General features: G+C 44.4%; 1 protein-coding gene across 1 annotated transcript in view; it reads right to left on the minus strand.

Moving 5' to 3' along the window:
* HIVEP3 (HIVEP zinc finger 3) overlaps positions 1–18948 on the minus strand; it is a gene marked incomplete at its 5' end in the record, with an annotated part of 65684 nt that overhangs the window by 17927 nt on the left and 28809 nt on the right. Inside the window, one exon of the mRNA XM_082329335.1 lies at positions 3302–3477. Coding sequence (XP_082185461.1) covers positions 3302–3477 — 176 coding nt within the window. The remainder of the gene's footprint in view (positions 1–3301; positions 3478–18948) is intronic.

Raw genomic sequence — 18948 nt, forward strand, 5'->3', positions numbered from 1 at the left:
GGTGTCTGGAAACTGTGAGTGGACTAGACTATCAAATGGATATCTTCAGCCAACAGGCACTGATGTCCTTTATACAAGCACCTTTTAAATTAATATGAAGCTCCTTGTCCCTTCTGACCTCCAAGCAAAGGCAGTGGCATTGACACAGCAAGCTGCTCCATACACTTTGTCCAGAAATTTTAAGAAATCTTAAGTAATCAGGACATGAGAGTCTGATGTGAGTCTGAACGAGAACAGAAAATAGCTGTGGAAAAGGATAATGTCTGCACAGGAGGGGAATTAATGTGCCAACACTGACCCACATCCCCAAGTCACCCAAGAGAAGGAGTGAAGAAAGAGGCTGCGCTTCCCTCAAGGGTCTGGAGACGAGGGACAAGGGAGGGCTGGCGGTTCCTGCGTCCCCTCTGGGAAGGTGGGCAAGGGAAAAGCTCTCCCTGACCTTCCTGAAAGGGAAAATGGTTAGACTGCAACTTTTTCTTCATTTCCTTCTGGTAAGAAAACAATGAAGAAGCTGCTTAACTTCTTTTAAGCAACCTCTTGGAGGCCACGGTAACAAACCTCTTAGGAGAGCGCTACTACAGTGGAGGTAGAGACACCTCATTAAAGAGACAGGTTTATATCTGGTCCAGAAACGTAAAATCAAATAAATCTTTACAAACCAAATTTCCAAGACTGCTGTTTCCATCAGCTAAGCGAGCACACAAAAAATCTCATGGATTTGCTTTAAAATAATAAAAAAAAATTCCCTGCAGTTCTGTAACCCGAAGGAACAGCTTCGCTTACAGTGACAGAAATGCACAAAAAGCAGACAAGCAGCATAATTAGTGAAAAGGGGAAAATATTTAAAGCTCTTTCTTCTTGTGAAAGTTTTCCCAGTTCTTGGAACACAGACATGGATTTTCTGGGGCGGGGGAGTGAGGAGAGGTACATTTTAACCAGATAAAGTTCCTCATTAAAAATAATAATAATAAAAAAAAACATTTAACTGCTTCCAGCCTACTTGAGAGTTTAGAGCATTAGATCATGCTGGAGAGATCTACCACAGCCAAAATGAAGACAGCTCCACAGATATCCCCCTTGAGTTTACACTGAAGGCTAAAATTAACTTTGGAAAGCTGATTTCTAAAAGAGCTTCAACTCAGCTTATATTTTTGCAAGTGCAGTCCGGTAGCAAGAGCTCCAGCTTCTCTATTCTGCAATTAACTGTGGTTGCAAAACTGCACACCAGGCAGGAGGATCCTAATGAATCAGGGCACAAACAAACTTATTCTAGACATCTGCAAAATAAGCTGTGAAACACCCAGTTCTGCAAACCTCCTGGACCTCTGGTTCGCACTCCATCACCAACAGCCATGATTCTGTAACTGGACTTTAACTGATGATTTTATCAGCACACAAGGCTGATCTTTTTCTCACTCCCCAGTAACTCTTCCAAAGGTCCTCGTGTCTCCGTCAACAAAGCAAACAGCTTTTACCCAAGTGTTGCAAAGTTATGTGCAGTATAAGCATGCCCACAGGACACAGCCAGGGCTCTGACTGTCACCCTCTTCCAGCAAAGAGCCATTTTCATGCAATTCCAAGTTACCATCATGCAACTATTTGTCCCGAAATCGCTGATCCGGGGAAGTTCTGCCCCCTCATGCATCCGTAGGCAAACAGATAGTATTGCATTCAAATCCCAGCACTGGGGGCTTTTTTGAAGGAAGCATTTCCATGCTACCTTCCTCATGCAAGTTTCCCGCAAAGCTAAAGAAGGGAAGTCCCCTGGAGGCAAGTGACTGTTTGCAATGTGCAATCGGCATAGCCAGTGCTGACAGTTTGTGTGCTTCAAGGGAGCGGAGATGAAGAGCAAAGCAGCTAAAGAGATGGTGAAAAGGATGGTTTGATCGCAGCATCCTGAATAAAAGCCTAATAGAAGCGTGGTGGAAAGCAAGGTGAAGTGACGGAAGAGGCTGAATGGATTCATCTCTCAAAGGAAAACCTCAGAACAAAGTAACAAAAGCAAGAGGGAAAGAGAAAGAAAATGAATCAGAAATAGCTCCAGGGTGGGAGGGAGAGAAAGAACCGTCGCTCAGATCTGCTGCATGTGTTTGACGAGAATTTGGCCTCAAATTCGGTATCACTTCCCCATGCTCCCATACGCCTAGTGACTACCAGCACGTTGTTACCCAGAAATCACCCGCTGGCTTTACCAACAGAGCCATCAGCTCCAGACACTGCCCACCCTGAACCACCCGGTGTCTGGGTCACTTGTCTAGCATGGACGTGCCCTCCATCGCCACTTCTGGGTCAGCACATGCGCCGCAGTTCACGCAGCACCCAGTGCCTCTCCCCGCACCCATGCTGCGCCGCTTCCTTGGATAGCACTGTTTTTTTGGGCTTGATGCTCTTCTTGAGTAATTAACTCTTCCAGCTGTGTCATCTTCTGATATTTGCAATGATGGAGCTACAGACAATGGACATTTTATATTTATGTCAAACTATAGTCAAGAAACTGAACTCGACATCTTTATTGCAAGTCTTGCTGCAACCAAAGATGGAGGGGAGATGTGTCAAACCCACGGTGCCAGACTCTTATGAGAAGTTAAAGGGACCTGGACGCCCCTGGCACTTTTGAAAACTTTACCCACAGTCTCTTGGAAGAGACTTTTTTTTGCATGTGGTTTTGCATGTTCCTGATGATAGAGTTCACCCGTACACTCACTGAGGAAATGATGAAGGTCACTTGCAAAGAATATCTGGTGGTAGTGAGATTGTGGATCGTTAATGACTAGATGTCCCGGAATGGAGGTCTTTAGAGAAAAAGTCTATTGATATGATATAGAAAATGTCGAAGTTACATGCAACTGCAAAGGATGAAAATGTGCAGAGCAAACAGATCTTGAGAGCACTAACATAAAAAGCTACCCAAAGACTGTCTCCAGGTGCTCGGTCAGGGATGTTTGCCTGTACCCGGGAGCTCCTGCTCTCACTCTGGGGTGGTTTTGTTTATAAATCCCTGCCAGTGAAGCTGTATTTTGGGATCATCCCCTTTAAGAAGCACAAATAGGACGGCACAGATGCTCTGCTGCAGGCTGGCACGTGCAGCCAGTGCTCTCCACCGCGACACGCATCAGCTTAACGCAGGACTGGTCCTCTTCTGAAAATTTCAGCCAATTTAAGACTCCCTCATCCCCCTCCCTCCGACTCCTGGGGTTTTACAGACCCTGGGAAGGCTTTCCCTTCCCCTTCGCCAGCATCCCCAAGAAGGCTTGTAAGTCAATATACTAAGCAGAGGAGCTAGGAGCTGACTGTCTCTTACCTTTGGTTTTAAAAGCAAAGTTACAGTACTTGCAGACATATGGCCTGACGTCTGTGTGCGTGCGAATGTGTTTCTTCAGCATGCTGGGTTTCTTGCAGCGAATTCCACACTCCTCACATACATACTTCCCTCTTCCACGGCCTCGCACATACACATACTCTTCGTTTGATTTGTACCTATGAGCAACAGGTGTCATGATAAAAAAAAAAAAAAAAAGAAGATTCCCACCTCAAAAGTAGTCACAACTTTCCTGGGTTAATTCAGCATGTTATTGACACCACCGGTCTCATTTACCATTTGCTAGTTCTGGGTAATTAGGCTAAATTCAAAATATCTTCGAAAGCTTTTGCCCAGATGCCTACTTCCTCTTCTGGAATATGTTCTTATGTCCTACATCTGCTTCTCTGTACAGACAAATAGCCCCAAGTCCAAGATAAGTCACAGGGTCACCCCAATGTCCTGATATTCCCCATCCTCAAACACAAACTGAGGCACTCATAATAGTCTGAACAAGACATGTCACAGTCCAGTCTGGCTGCCTGAATCATCTCTCTCTCAGCCTATGCTGTCTTTTAAAATATGCACAGTCTGGTGCTGTACTATGCAAAGTACTGAGAAAATACATCCTAGCTAAACCTTTTGTGATACAACCTTTCCCACCCATTGAGACAACAGTAAAAGCCATCTGAGAAGACTGTGATGCCACACTGCAAGCTGTGGTCCCTACACAGACTCCTGCTAGAATGAGACACCCAGAATGGACACAAAGAGAAGAAAACATCCATTTTTTAAATATATTGTGCTAACACTAAATGTAAACACCACAGACTCCAGGCTCTTTTATCTTTGGCACAAGACCATGACTTAGGTTTACCCAAGAGAACGAGATTGGTCATCCTTCCTTCACATTGTATATTCATTTATTTTCTGTCCACGCATTAGTGCATAGGGAAGGCTACATGATGTGGTTCTGAAAAATATTTGTGAGACTGAGACAAATCATTTAGCCTCCTGCCGTTTAGCAAATGGAGTCTGTAATTTCCTGTACTTGCAGCACAAGAAGAATAAGGTAATACGAAATCGGTCCCCTCAGATTTTTAAGAGGCCAAATTTTTGAAGCGTGGTACTTCTTGCAACTCATTTTTCTATCCAGTATGAATTATGTCTGGTCTTCAGAAACCTCCAAAAATCCACCTTTGAAACTGGGCCTTCTAAAGCATCTTAACAGGGGATCCAAAGACACACAACACCACCAGTCACCTTTTAGTATCTTCCCAATAAAGCCTATTCCAAACCAGAATGGTGACAAAACAGCAGCCAGACTGAAGAGAAACGGAATAGAAACAGCAGCACTAGGAACAGCTTCAGCACTTAAATAAGAGAAGGTATAGTAAATCCTAAAACCACTACATAGTTATAATGAGAAAAAAAAAAAAAAAAAAAAAGATCATTTAAAACTGAATAAGAAATACACAAAGATCACGAATTCAGCCCTGAACTGATAGGATGATAATGGCATGGTCTGCACAGGACGCATCCAAGAAAATACATCCCAGTTACCCACAAGTGTGGATTTAAAAGCACAGGCAAGTCACACTGCATGAACCCCTTGATCTCCCACCCGGGCAGAACGCACGTGGCCTTGGCTCCATTTTGTTTCATTCACTTAGGAAATGTACAGGTAATTTCAGTTCCACGTGGGTGTTTGGGGGACCTATTACACATGAAATTCAGAATAATCTTTCTGGGTGCCACCTGGTAGATGTGAGTTCTGGACTAAACCCTTCCTCTCCTGCCAAGTCCTGGTTTCTCTGCCTCAAGGTCTTATCTGTAAGAGGCAGGCTGAGCCACTTCTTTGCTTCATAGGAGAGATGTGAGCAGATGCTTAAAAGATGATGAGTTGCTCATGCATTAAGGTGATGAGGTCACAGATCTCCTATACAGTTCAGACACAGACTAGAGAAGAGAGAGGAAAAATGGGTGTCTACATAGCCCCAATCTAGCCTGAAATACCAGTAGCAGCACCAGCATAACCGGGTCTTGGTGTCCAACAGCTACATGTGGGGGAACAGCTTGTATTTCTTTCCTTCAGCATCAGCAGAAGTTCTCCAGACCGTAACCAGGGTCATCTGATAGCCCAGATACTCTATTCTACCTCCTGTAACTGAAGCCACAGCAATGCCATCTCCCCTGTGCTTTTCCCCCTACCCAAAAATCTCAACACCAAAAATGCTTCATCACAAGGTTCTCACTATTTGGCCAGAGGGGACTGAGCTGGTGTCTGAAGAGCACACACTGACTGCCAGCCTCCACACCAGTATGTCCAGCTGTCTCCATTCAACCGTACAGGTATCAGGGTACACATAATTAATTGTTAGCGATGGCCAATGTCCTGTCTTCATTCAGTCAGTGACTTAACACTAAAGCAGCAAAAGGAGAAAAAGGAACCCAGGAATCCTGATTTCTCTTCTGTTCAAATTTGTATTTGAGGCTTCCTTCTCGCCCTCCTTTTTTCTGTCATTATGCTGGTAATCACCTTGCCGTTTAAAAAATGAAATTGCTCCTTTGTCAGCCTTGTACTCCCACTACCCTTAATTACACTCTCACATGGAAATCTCTAAGCAAGTTCTTTGTGACCAACAGTCCCTTCGTCAGCCTCATTAAAGCTATCAGGGCTGGCTTTTCCTGGATAAAAAGGGACACGTGATTTAATCTGAAATTAGACATTGCAGTTTATCTGACGCTCTGTGAGACTGAGCCATCCTTCAACACAGATATTTTTCTACAGCTCCCTGAGACTATGTGTAAAACACACAGGGAGAGGAATGAAACAGAAAAATAAAGGTAACCTAAAGAAATACCAAACCAAACAAGAAGAAGAAAGAAAGGGAGGTGATACTGCCGTAACATAGAGAAGGCTGCTGCAAATGCCATCTGTCTACATTGAAGGCTATAATATGTTTATGGAGATAATTACTTCACTATGACGCTGGCTTCTCTGTGGATCTAATACGCTCATATGATTTGCATCAGAAAGACAAATCAACGACAGCTCACTTCACGTGAAGATTTACCCTGGACAAAGGATCTTCCTGCTCCGTAACATTTGCTGTAACCAGATCCCTCTAATATCCACAGTTGGAGTTTGTGTCAGCAGATCTGGGCTTCTCTTCCAGAGCACTGTGGAATTCATAATCCTGTAGTTAGCAACTTACACCTCCTACAGTGTCACAGCTCCCATCTAATACTGAGATGATTTGAAACCCAGGGGGCTAACTGGCCATTATGAGCTTGGAGACTAATTTAGGAAATAGTTCTTTCAAAAAGACACACAAAAAGATAAAAATTCAGTTATTTGATACATTTTTGAAAGGTTATTTGCCCTGTTCTGCTAGCAAATGCACACCTGTAGAATTTTGTGCAACCACTACAAACACTTTTCAGAGCAAGAGGAACTGGCACAGCCATGGCAGCATCAGTGCTACCGTAGGCAGTACCGGATTCAGAGACTGGATATACCGGATTCAGATGGCCAAAACAGGCCATCACTGTCAGGAGTCACAAGAAACCCAACAATGGGAAAACATGAACCTGGAGAAAACTTTGTCTCAGCTCTTTCCCTTAAACTTAGTTGAAACGTAAAACCATGAAGCATTTATTCCTTTGCAGGCTTAGTTCTTAATATTTGCTGTTACAAATATCTGACTATCCTTTTTAGCCACAGACACTTCTTTTTTTTTTTTTTTTTTTTCTCAGCACTGTGAGCCACATCCAAAATCATGTGGCTGAAAACCACACGATAAAACCTTGGAGAGCAGAGGGGGAAGGAAGTTTGGTGGTTCACAGGGAGGAAGGGAGAGCAGGTTTCTGGGGGACTCATTGCTTCACTATCAGACACAGTTGGGCTGAATCACCCCTTCTCTCCTGCCTTCTACAACCGCCAGGAATTTACCTTGCCCTGCAGAGTCTTTGCCGATGTGACCTTGCTGGTCACAGCCTCAGCACAGCAGCTGCACTTGTATTATTTGCAAGTCACACGGAGGCAGCCTGATTTTGTGAATTTCCAGAATTTGAAGCTCGATAATGTATTTATTAATATATTTGAAGCTCGATAATGTAAAGAACACCCCTGGTTAGTTTTGCAGCAACTCAACAAGCATTTCCTAGACTGGTTTTGACATTTGTTAAACTCACTTGTTTACTTTCTGGATTTCTGGTACGTAGTAACAGGAATCAGATATCTGATCCCTTTCCTGAGCCGCTGCATTTAGTTCACAGTCAAGTGAACCGAGTAGCTCCAGTTGTTGCCTTCGGTGTAAGTCTTCTGGTTTTATTGATGGCACATTTTACCTGTCATCAGGCTGCCCACTCATCTGGCTTGGCTAAATCCTTTGGAAGTTCCTGACAGTCTGCCCTGGTATTAGCAAATCTAATTTATGTTTTATGCCACCTGCGATATTTGCCAGATCTCTGATAAATGTGTAACTATCATAATGTTACAATTACTAGTAAGCTCATTGCCTTTCTCACAGCTCCCTACTAGATGAGAGGGTCCCTACTAGACCACTTCTTCCATGGAGACACCTGCAATACCCACTCTGAAACTGCATATGCAGCAGAAGTCCTTAGCCTTCTCCATTGCATACCCTAGGGAAACGCAGGGTGGGAGACCCTACAAGACTGCAGCCTATGTTCGGGATCACCACACACAGAGATGTGTCCTTAAGGCCAGACAGTTACTATGAAATCTCCCTTAACTCAAGCCAAGCTACAGCAGAACAAACAGAAAGATTTCTTTACAAAATCCAGACCAGACAATGTCATTTCCAGGTTTCTAAAAGCATCATAAAACCTTCTAGTATCCCAATTTACCAGACAGGGACATTGCACCAAGAAAAACAATGAACTTCCGAAGAATGGTAGAGCAAGACAGAGAAACAGGTGGGTATGGATATGGGAGAACCTGGCACAGAAATCCCCTCTTCCCTGTCTGAAGGAATGGATCTTTTGCGAACAGTGCTTGCCAATCTCCAGTGAAACTGCAGAAGACAAAGAGTCTGAGCTGGATGAGACCCCACCACCCAGACTGGACATACGCAAAGAAGCCTGGCATGAAGGTGTTACTATGAACATCATCTTTCCCTTGAATTAGGTATCAGCAGCTCAAATAAGATTTAACACTGGAAGAATTACACTATCCAAGATGACCACCTCACAGCCAGCAGACCTAGGGCTCCTTCTGCTTGGTAAAACATTGGGGCAGAGACTATCTTCTGCCACAGGTACAACACAGTGCCTAAAGCAATAGGACCCTCATTTTGAGTGGACTCCAATTCAGATAACAAATCATGATCAATCCAAAGGTAAGTAGCTGGCTTGGACTTGTGGGGAATCTCACAGAGGCTCAGGTGTAATAACTCTTCCCTTAATCAGCAACCCATGCTGCTGGCATGGGAAGAGTGGCTGGGCAGCCACTGCTCCCATCCCCACACGCTGCAGCGTCTCCAGTGCACAGGGCTCTTTGCCGATGCAGAGGAGCTGGATGGATGTGCTCTATCAAGAGCCCTCTCTCTTACGGCTGATAGTGGACAGCAGATAAAACATTACAAACACAGCTCCCTCTCAGGACTGCTGCTGTGATCAGCTTCCTCACACATTGCAGGTCCACGGCTGCTTGCAGTTGCAGGATGGAAGGGCAAAGCAGAGAGACACCGCGACAAACTTGCCAACCACAGACACCTGGAGCCTGATTCAAAAACCTGCAGCTTTGGTTATGTCTCTTCCGCACAAGGAGCAACAAGAAACACATGGAAAAACAGCACATCTCATCCCTGAGTTTCTGTGGCAGTTCCAAGTTTGTTCATAGAATCACAGAATCGTTTAGGTTGGAAAAGACCTTTGAGATCATCATCAAGTCCAACCATTAACCCAGCACTGCCAGGTCCACCACTAAACCATGGCCCTCAGCACCACATCTACCCAGCTTTTATATACCTTCAGGGATGGAGACTCAACCACTTCCCTGGGCAGCCTGTTCCAATGCTTGACAACACTTTCGGTGAAGAAATTTTTCCTAATACCCAACCCAACCCTGCCCTGGCGCAGCTTGAGGCCGTTCCCTCTCGTCCCATCGCTTGTTCCTGGGGAGCAGAGACCGACCCCCCCGGCTCCAGCCTCCTTTCAGGCCGTTGCAGAGAGCGATGAGGGCTCCCCTCAGCCTCCTCTTCTCCAGGCTGAGCCCCCCCAGCTCCCCCAGCCGCTCCTCCCCAGCCTTGTGCTCCAGCCCCTGCCCCAGCCTCGCTGCCCTGCTCTGGCCACGCTCCAGCCCCTCCATGGCCGCCGTGGGGTGCGGGGCCCAGCGCTGAGCACAGCATTCGAGGGGCGGCCTCACCAGTGCCCAGCGCAGGGGCACCATCACCTCCCTGCTCCTGCTGGCCACACCAGTCCTGACACAAGCCAGGATGCCCTGGGCCCTCTTGGCCACCTGGGCACCCTGCTGGCTCGTGTTCAGCGGCTGTCGACCAGCACCCCCAGGCCCTTTCCCGCCGGGCAGCTCCCAGCCGCTCCTCCCCACGCCTGCAGCGGTGCCTGGGGTTGCTGTGCCCCCAGGGCAGGACCCGGCCCTGAGCCTTGCTGACCCTCACCCCGGGGCCTGGGCCCATCGCCCCGGCCTGGCCAGGGCCCTCTGCAGAGCCTCCTGCCCCCCAGCAGACCAACGCTCCCGCCCGACTGGGTGTCACCTGCAAACTGACTGAGGGTGCCCCCCATCCCCAAGTCCAGATCATTGATAAAGACATTAAACAGAACTGGCCCCAACTGGGGAACACCACTGGTGACCAGCTGCCAACTGGATTTAACTCCATTCACCACCACTCTTTGGGCCCAGCCATCCAGCCAGTTTTTTACCCAGTAGCCAGATTAAGTTCTAGTTGGGCTTTGGCCCTCTCGTTTTCTCCCTGCATAACCACATGACATCTTTGTAGTCCTCCTGAGTGGCCTGCCCGTTCTTCCAAAGGCCATAAACTCTCCTTTTTTTCCTGAGTTCCAGCTAAAGCTCTCTGTTCAGCCAGGCCAGTCTTCTTCCCCACCAGCTTATCTTTTGCCACATGGGGACGGCCTGCTCCTGCACCTTTAAGATCTCCTTCTTGAGGAATGTCCAGCCTTCCTGGACTCCTTTGCCCTTCAGGCCTGCCTCCCAAGGGATTCTGTCAACCAGGCTCCTGAACAGGCCAAAGTCTGCCCTCCAAAAGTCTAAAGTAGCAGTTCTGCTGAGCCCCCTCCTTACTTCTCCAAGAATCGAAAACTCTTACCATTTCGTGATCGCATGGGATCATATATTCATATATACGGAGGACAGAAGTAAAGTCTAAACAACCATATGCTCCGTTGAGAAAAGGTGACACCTGACGACTTCTGTAATTTGTGTTTTTAACATAAAGTAAGATGTGGGTAATGTGATTGGTTTATGAAGAGCAAGGATTGGCAAGAGACAGTACAGACTGGCAGGTAAAGCAATAGATGAGGAAGGAGGTGACAGGAGCAGAATGAGACGCCTTCAGATGCAGAACAGGGTAGCTGGACTGGCTAAGAGTCATCGCCATCTCCAGCAACTGCAAGGCTATAAAAGGAAACACAGCTGGTACTCAGCTATGACTTTCCCATATTTTGGGATAAACTTCCTTTCCAACCCAGCAGACATGGGCTAAATTCACATTGTTACTGGATACTAGCACTAAAGGACGAAAACTTAGTGATTTACCCATGCTGTCATGCACATAAACTAAACAAATACAATTAAAAGTGTTGCTCAGATTTTCAGGGCCAGGTCCCAGGTGTGATTCAGGTTTTTGCAGAGGAAGTACCCACTAGGTCAAGCAAACCAAAGCCAGGATTTACCGCTTTCCCTTCATGGACCACTTGCAGCTGGGACAAACAACTGCAGAAGCATCCCCTGGATCCTGAAAGTCACCCTAGTGAGATTATGAGCCCACTTTTGTGGAAAAAGGCATGGTGTAAATAAACATGGTTATGGGCTTCTCCTGTCCATCCTCCCCAGCCCTGTCACGCTGAGAGAGGACATCATGGGGCTTGGGGGACCTGCTGAAAAGTGAAGGACTTGTCAGCAGGGCAGGAGCAAGGATACATTCCTCAATTTTTGCAAGTGCTCTGGACAATGCCTTGGCAGTGTGACAGCCCACCAGCATTGGCACCAAAGAGCAGGTCTTGCCATGCTTTCCCATTGAAACGGGACATTGCATCTCTGCATAAAGCGAGCAGGACCACATTCTGTCATGGGTAGCTGTGGGGCAGTGTGTTAAAACTCGTCTGTATTTGTTTTTTATGTAGAGATGACAGTGAGGATCATCTCTAAAACCAAGCCCTTTGTGAAGATGTCATGCCAAGCCCAGAAGAGGAACTTCTCTTCCAAGCCCAGAGCTGCTTTCCAGGCCCTAGGCTCTGTAAAACTTCTCATGACCAAGCAATGAATATTGGTAGAAATATATAGGTCGGTAACTCATTTTTGTAGATCTAATTTTACTACATAAAGTAGGAACCTCTTCACAAACACACTTCCGTGATCTCCTCTGTGTTACCAGTTCTGCACTTGCTGACATTTCATATTTATGTCCCATCCACGTACAGAGCAGTACACCAATTATTTGTCACTTATCAGGAAATAACTTTATGAAATAGTCGGAAAGCGTTGAAGAAGAATGCATTATTAGCAGATGGAAACCCCATTTGCCTGTGTCAGAAGAAGTACCAGTCAAGGACATCCTGTTACTCTTTTAAAATCTACCAGAATTGACTAATCTTGCTTAAAGAACTGAACATGTAAAGTTACATGAGCACCAAATATTCTTACTTCTATATCAAGTCACATCAAAAGCAGATCATACTTTTTGAAAGAAACCCTTTAAAGCATTTCGCACAGGAACGTCTTTAGCCTCACCAAAGTGCAGCACCTCAAAGGGGAAGATGTTGCTTATGATCATCCAGTCTGTTTAGGTAAAAAGAGGTAATGATCAAAGAACCATCAGGTTTCTTGCATGTAAACCCTATCTGTGCTGTGTGCCATGAGACGAGCCATTGACTGGAGGACAGGCACACCATTCATACAGTCACTAGCACACGTAAAGCACAGGACAGCATGTCTGCTTGCATGGAAACCAGTGCTCCTTGGCAGTGCACAGTCCCACAAAGCAAAACGTCCCCTTGGTTTGCCAGCAATCCTGATCATGACTGCAAAATGCACATCAATTCAGCAAGAAACTCTAAAGACAACTTCAGGAATAAATGCATCCTGCTAATTTCCTCTCTGTGGGAATCTAAGCATAGATGGAGGAGGAGGAGGAGGAGAAGGAGGAGGAATTTTATGGCACTGCAAAAAAAAAGATCACACAGGACAGCTCAGGCCTAAGTTACCCTTTCTGCTTTTTATAATATCCCTGGTGGGTCCTCACAGCTCAGATTTTACCTAAGGCAATTTTCCACATTTCTTTGAATGGGAAACAATAAAGTGGGTGTACCCCCACAGCGTGCTCCTTGTGATCACAGCTCTGTCAACACGACCTCAGTGGCACTGGGGCTGCGTAGGACATGCCAGCTGCTTCGGAAGTGATGCTAGCACCATGGGTGGTCAAGGCACTGTCCAAAAGCAGATCAGTGATTCTCCAGCCTGCCTACAAAAAATGAACACTGGCAGAGCCCATATATCATTGAAAAAGGCCACAGGAGTTGCTTCCTATAGCACTGCCTTGTGACAAGACAGCCAGACCAGTAGGATGTGGGGAGGTTGGTGCAGAAACATCAAGTCAAAGGAAATCTCTCTTGATGTGATCACATCTGGGACACTGTGTCCAGGTTTTTGCATTTCAAAATTCAAATGGTGCCAGCAAACCAGAAAAAATGGGAGGGAAACAACATCTCTGGTGAAGGGGATGGATGCAAAGATGAATTTGGCATGAAAACATACAAAAAGTGAATAATTTGAACATTGTACTGAACCATAGACAGTAAAAGGTCTAGGGACAGGCTAATGATCTGGAAGAATTTACGTGATGGTCAGGACGGAGAGACATTTATTACGGACAGTTATCCTAAGAACTACAGAGTGAAACCATGAAGTGGAAAATTTGAGCTAAATATGAAAAAAGATGGGTAATGTCTTCAAGTAGGTTTACCCTGCACAAAACCATGGCATGGATTTAAGCAGTATAACACTTCCTGCATGTTCAGCCTTTAAAGCACCTTTCACCGGACACAGCTTCTTGCTGTAAATTCACTGGAAGAGCTGAAAAAATGTTGACACCTCTGTAACACACACAGAGAGGTAGACAAACAGCCAGAGTGAAAGCAATACAGAAAATATGCATAAACAACCCAAATCCACACAAGAAGCTTTTACTAGCATAAAAACACAGGCCAGAGAATGACTTTTAATGGCATTTCTCCATCAGCAAAAGCATTTTGCCCGTAGAGCCTATTTTGACTGAAGAAGTGTTGTCAGCTACAGGGACAAGATCTGCGACTGCATGAGCTGGTCTGCACCAGGAGGACTGCTCCAGCAACAGCGGTATCTGACCCCTGATCCTGAAGCTGGCCCTCGAGCAGTGTGGTATCTCCAAGACAGACCACGAGACTTCCTTCAATTGAATTAATCCAATACAGAGCAAGCACAATACCAGCAAAAGTTGTATATGGATGTAAAACTGCAAGAACAGTGCAGTTTTATATTAATTCTCTGAATGCCATGCTTGAGCGAAAGCTTGATTCAATTTTGGGTTGTGGCATCAGACCTCTTCTAGTCTATTAGAAGTAAAATTACAGTTATACTCATTATGGCTCTATCTGCTGTTATACACCTTCATCCTCTCTACGCTTTAATCATTTAATTGTCATTGCAAGCCGCTATAAAAACACATCTATTGCAGAAAAAAAAAATCTATGTAAATAGTACTACGCTGCTTTATACAACCTGAAAACCTGGGTTTGATCACTAAAATGCAATTAGAGATGAAACCAGACTGAAAAAATGGAAGTACATTCACTGCAAGGTGAAAGTATTTCAGTGGAACGTGCGTGCATCGCCCCTGCCAGGTGGTCAGCTTTAGCCACCTAAGCATGAAGAAATGTGGAGTTATATTGATTGTGTGCACAGGCTAATTAGCCCCTTCTGGGCTTCTCTTCCACTAAATCCAATTGCAAGAGCAGAGAGGTAATGCAAAAACTTCCACAGTATCTCACTTCTTGTTTAATGACTGGACCATGTGTCCCTATCCTCAGAAGATGCCACACAAGCAGTTATTGCAGAGCACATGCAATCTAAACACCTCATCCCACCACCACAGTGGCATAAAAAGGAAAGAAAAAAGAAATTGAGTAGCTGCTGCAGTGTTTTGCAATGACAGGGACATGATGGCAGCATCACAAAACATCACGTCTGCCTTCCACCTCTATGTGCCCATTTCCGAAGATTTCCCTATATGTTATTAGAATAAATTAATACTGCATGGCTGCTAATGCAAGGCTGGGCTTTTTTTCCCAGCACCCGTCAGACAGGTTAGGTCATGATACAAAAGTCCACACGGGTAAGCAAACACACTGTTCCCAGGGCACTGCTCCAACACCACCTTTCCCTTTTGAAGATCAAATACAAATAGAATAAAATACCAGATTAGAAAAAACAACCGCCACAAACTCATACAGCTGATTCATAAAATATTCATAGAGAAAGTCTAGCATGGAAATCCCCATAGATGACCTGTCTCAATCCCATTTCTTCCTCCTCTGCCCCCATCAGAATTGATTAAACAATTTCCGGAGAATCTGACATTAATGACTCTGTCTGACTCTAAGTGCCTCTCATCTGACACAGATACTGCTTGTTCTCAAAACAGCTCTTACTGCAACTATTTTTATAAGTGCTATGAATGACTCTGGGTGCCATCACGGTTTTAATTATTGGCTGCCTTCTTGTCCTTCTGTTGCTTGTCATGTCAAGGAAGAAGGACTGTGTTTAATGGCCTTACTCCAGTGCTTTATTTCTCAGTATTAACTGCACTCCCTGCAGTACCTGTAATTTTGGAGGCATGTTAAGGTCTGTAACACTTGCTAGTCCTAAACAGATCATCAAATCCTTGAAGAAACTGTTTTGGATTGAGGTCAGTTACAACTCAAGAACTATTTCAAACTGTACTGAGGACATTGAATGGAAATATCCAATGTAAGAAGCAAGTGCCTACATCAATACATTCTGCCCACTACTCTTGTTGCATGGTCGTTAGCTCCAGGATCTATCCCCCCTCTCTGTTTTGAAGCTGCTACCAACATACTCTAGAGTTTATCTTAACACAGTTGCAAATATTCAAAGAAATTATCATTATGAGGATTTGACTTCTGAGATGCATTAACATAAATGCATTTTGTTGGTGTGTTTCTGTGCACCTGTATAAAGAACCACCTGTTTTTGACAAAAGCACGCTTTTCGGGTACACGTGACACCTTGCTGTTCAGGTTGGATACCATCACATTATATCTACCTCCACATTTATTTCAAGCAGCTTATTTTCTACACCATTTACTGAAACGTTGATGTTATTAATTTGCAGTTTTTACATTTGCTGACTTTTTCATTTGAGAAGCAGAATTTTCAGTAGCCCAGCAGAAATCCAGTCCTTTTTCAAAGTCCATTCCTTACAGTAATCTTGATTTGAGCCTGTTATTACTTACATGGGCAAATACTACCAATACTTCAGTCTCTAATCAGCCCATTTATAAACTGCTGAAATGCACACACTACGGAATTAAGTAGATCTGTGATGTAACAGTCAGTGGAGTCTCTCGATAGCCATATTCTGGCAAAAAAATCTGCTTTCTGGAGTGACACTTCCCTGCGACTCAAAGTTTATTCCATTTGTAGATGAATTTTCTCTGGGTTTCAACTCCCTCCTGGCTCAACTGGGATATACAGAGGATGCTCAGCACCTCTGGGCCTGATGCATGGGCTGGTCCAGAAGATTTAATTTTTGAGGATTTCTTCCTAAAGCCGCCTGTCTCCTGGACATGGTTGTCTCCTCCTCGACCTCTCTGTGTGATGCCTGTCCATTCTGAGGGGTTCACAGTGCTCTGCTTGCTCCACTTTTGACCCAGGTTTAGTTTTTGCTGGACGCCATGGCATTAAGATGCAGCACGGGGGAGTGCTGTTATCAGACTGGCCACGGCTACCTAACACGAGTCAAGGTGAAAAAAGCTTAATATTCCTGCTGTGGGACAAGGTGAGTAACCATTGACTCTAGCGACTACATTACAGAAATGCATTTTCTCTTCTGTCACCACATCTGATACAAGCCTTCTTGTTCTCCAGCCTATTAGAAATGAATAAATATCCCATTTACAACTTACATCTCAAAGAAACACACCGGTGGGTTTTGGGGACAGGGACAGGTACCGAAAAAAATCACCGCTGCCCCTGTATGCTCTCCATTGCTACATCACTTAGTTTTAAAATATTAAAAAGTGGAATTTCATCATTTCACTTGAGAAACAAACTCAACTGACACTTAACAGAAGGCTGGGCTGGAAATTTTTCCTAGTATTATGTCCAAAATTATATTTACATTGTTTCATCCAATTATTGCTTAATCTTCTGCAAGTAATTCCTCTGCTTTTAGAGATCACTGACCCACAAATGGAGCTGTCCCATCCACAGTCACTGGAATTACTGGTAGGCAGGCAGGAAAAAAAAGGAGTCATCTACTGGCTTTTACAATAAATCTGTAGTGTAGCAGCCAATTTTGTAAGGTCTTTAACATAGAAAACGTATTTTATGCTCAGCCTTAATGCTAATTGCTTTTGTGGTGAGACTTATAAAGCTGATACCTAATCAGGTTGGTTGTTTCTTTGTTAAAAAAAAAAAAAAGCAAAAGCCATGTTGCACGTTTTTAGACTAAAACACTGTTGTGTTAAAAAAGCCAAATTTCTGCACATAATGAAAAACAGTAATTAAGACGAACACCACACAAGGGAAATTTAACTGCATTGTTCTGCTACTGCTCTGGAGCGAGGCACTCCGAGCCCGGCTCCCCCGTGTCCCGTTCCTCGTGTGATTATTTACTCCTCTGCAGTGGGAGAACGAAGCGGGGTCCAGCGCTGCCAGATCTAAATGGTGCATTTGAAAACCACCTTATGCTTCACTAAGCGGGACAAGAATCGGCAAAGAAACTCAGACCGAGATCAACAATATCCACTGTTAATTCATGGCTCCTAAGCTTATTTCACGTTCTAGAAATAACCTGTTGCCAACATTACTGGAGAGCTGCAACACAAACAGACCAAGTAAATGGCAAAGAAGATGTCAGTAATAACAAGGAACACTCAGGAGATAAAAGAATTGAACAGTCCAAACGTAGGCATCGATAGCTTTTCAGCCCTAAGTTCAAACCTTTCACCAAAATGATGCCAGAGATCATTTTAGCCGGATCAGTAAGGTGAACACAGCCTGAACCAGCATTTCCCCACTGGTGCGATGGCCAGGGCTGTTTGGCCACGTTGCTGGAGCTTTGTGCAATAAGGCCACCAGCCCTACCCCAAACTGGACTGATTTAATCACTCCAGACTTTAGGCACTTCTCTACTGGGTTTCATTTGACGGCTTGGACACGTCTGGGAGATGTTAACTTCTGTTATCAAGTTTGCACACCAATCTTGCCTCAGGACTAAAGTGTCTTGACTCTATGCCTTATGAACTATTTCTAATTTCAGTCTATATTGCAAATAAAAAAATCTCTGTATAAATAAGTCATAGAATAACATAAAATATATTTGCACTTAAAGTTGCAAATTCCATTAATTAGAAATTAGGAAATACTACATATAAGTTTGTCGACTTAACCATAAGTCTTACAGGTCTGACTGCAACTTAGATGATGATCTTTTAGATTTTGTTTTTAATGTTGACAAGCTTTGGAAAAGATGTGATATGAGATTTCCAAATTTTTATTATTTTTTAACATAATAAATGCATTTTATTATGAACATTTCTAATCACTCAAATGGGCAATGATGAGCTTTTTGGCTCATTGGAGTGGATGAGACATGAACTGCAGTCAGAGCTACAGAACCTGGTATTTTAATAGCATTAGCAACTTGAAGACACTTCCACTGGCCAAGTGCCACTGTTCATTGCTAGCGTCCTTGGTGCTGATGGCAATGGATGTCCTGTCTTATAGGATGCTTGTGCTTCCTTACTGTCTGGCCAGGCCACCTGCTTAAATCCCCCGAGTACTCCAAGTGCGAGAAAGGAGTTTTCGGCCATTCTTATTTGAATAAAATTTGTCAAGTATTTCACAAGATGAAGAAAAAGTATTTTCTGATACAGCTGACTCACTTGAACAAATTTCAAAAGCTCCCTGCAAGCAGTGGAGATGCTACTCCTTTCTCTCAGAGAAGGTTGCAATGTAATACAGTGATCACTGGTTACTTCCAGCTTCCCTTTAGTATCAGCCAACTTTAGTAATGCTAATCATGTTATTATTAAGACATGCACAGACAGAATAACAAGGACTCATTCTTCTATACAAATGAGCCACAAAAATGGCTCAGACTAAACCCATTCACTGATAGATTTCTGCTTTGTCACATCTGTTC

Source organism: Platalea leucorodia (genome assembly GCF_965183815.1).
Source record: "Platalea leucorodia genome assembly, chromosome: 18".
NCBI classification, from domain to species: domain Eukaryota; kingdom Metazoa; phylum Chordata; class Aves; order Pelecaniformes; family Threskiornithidae; genus Platalea; species Platalea leucorodia.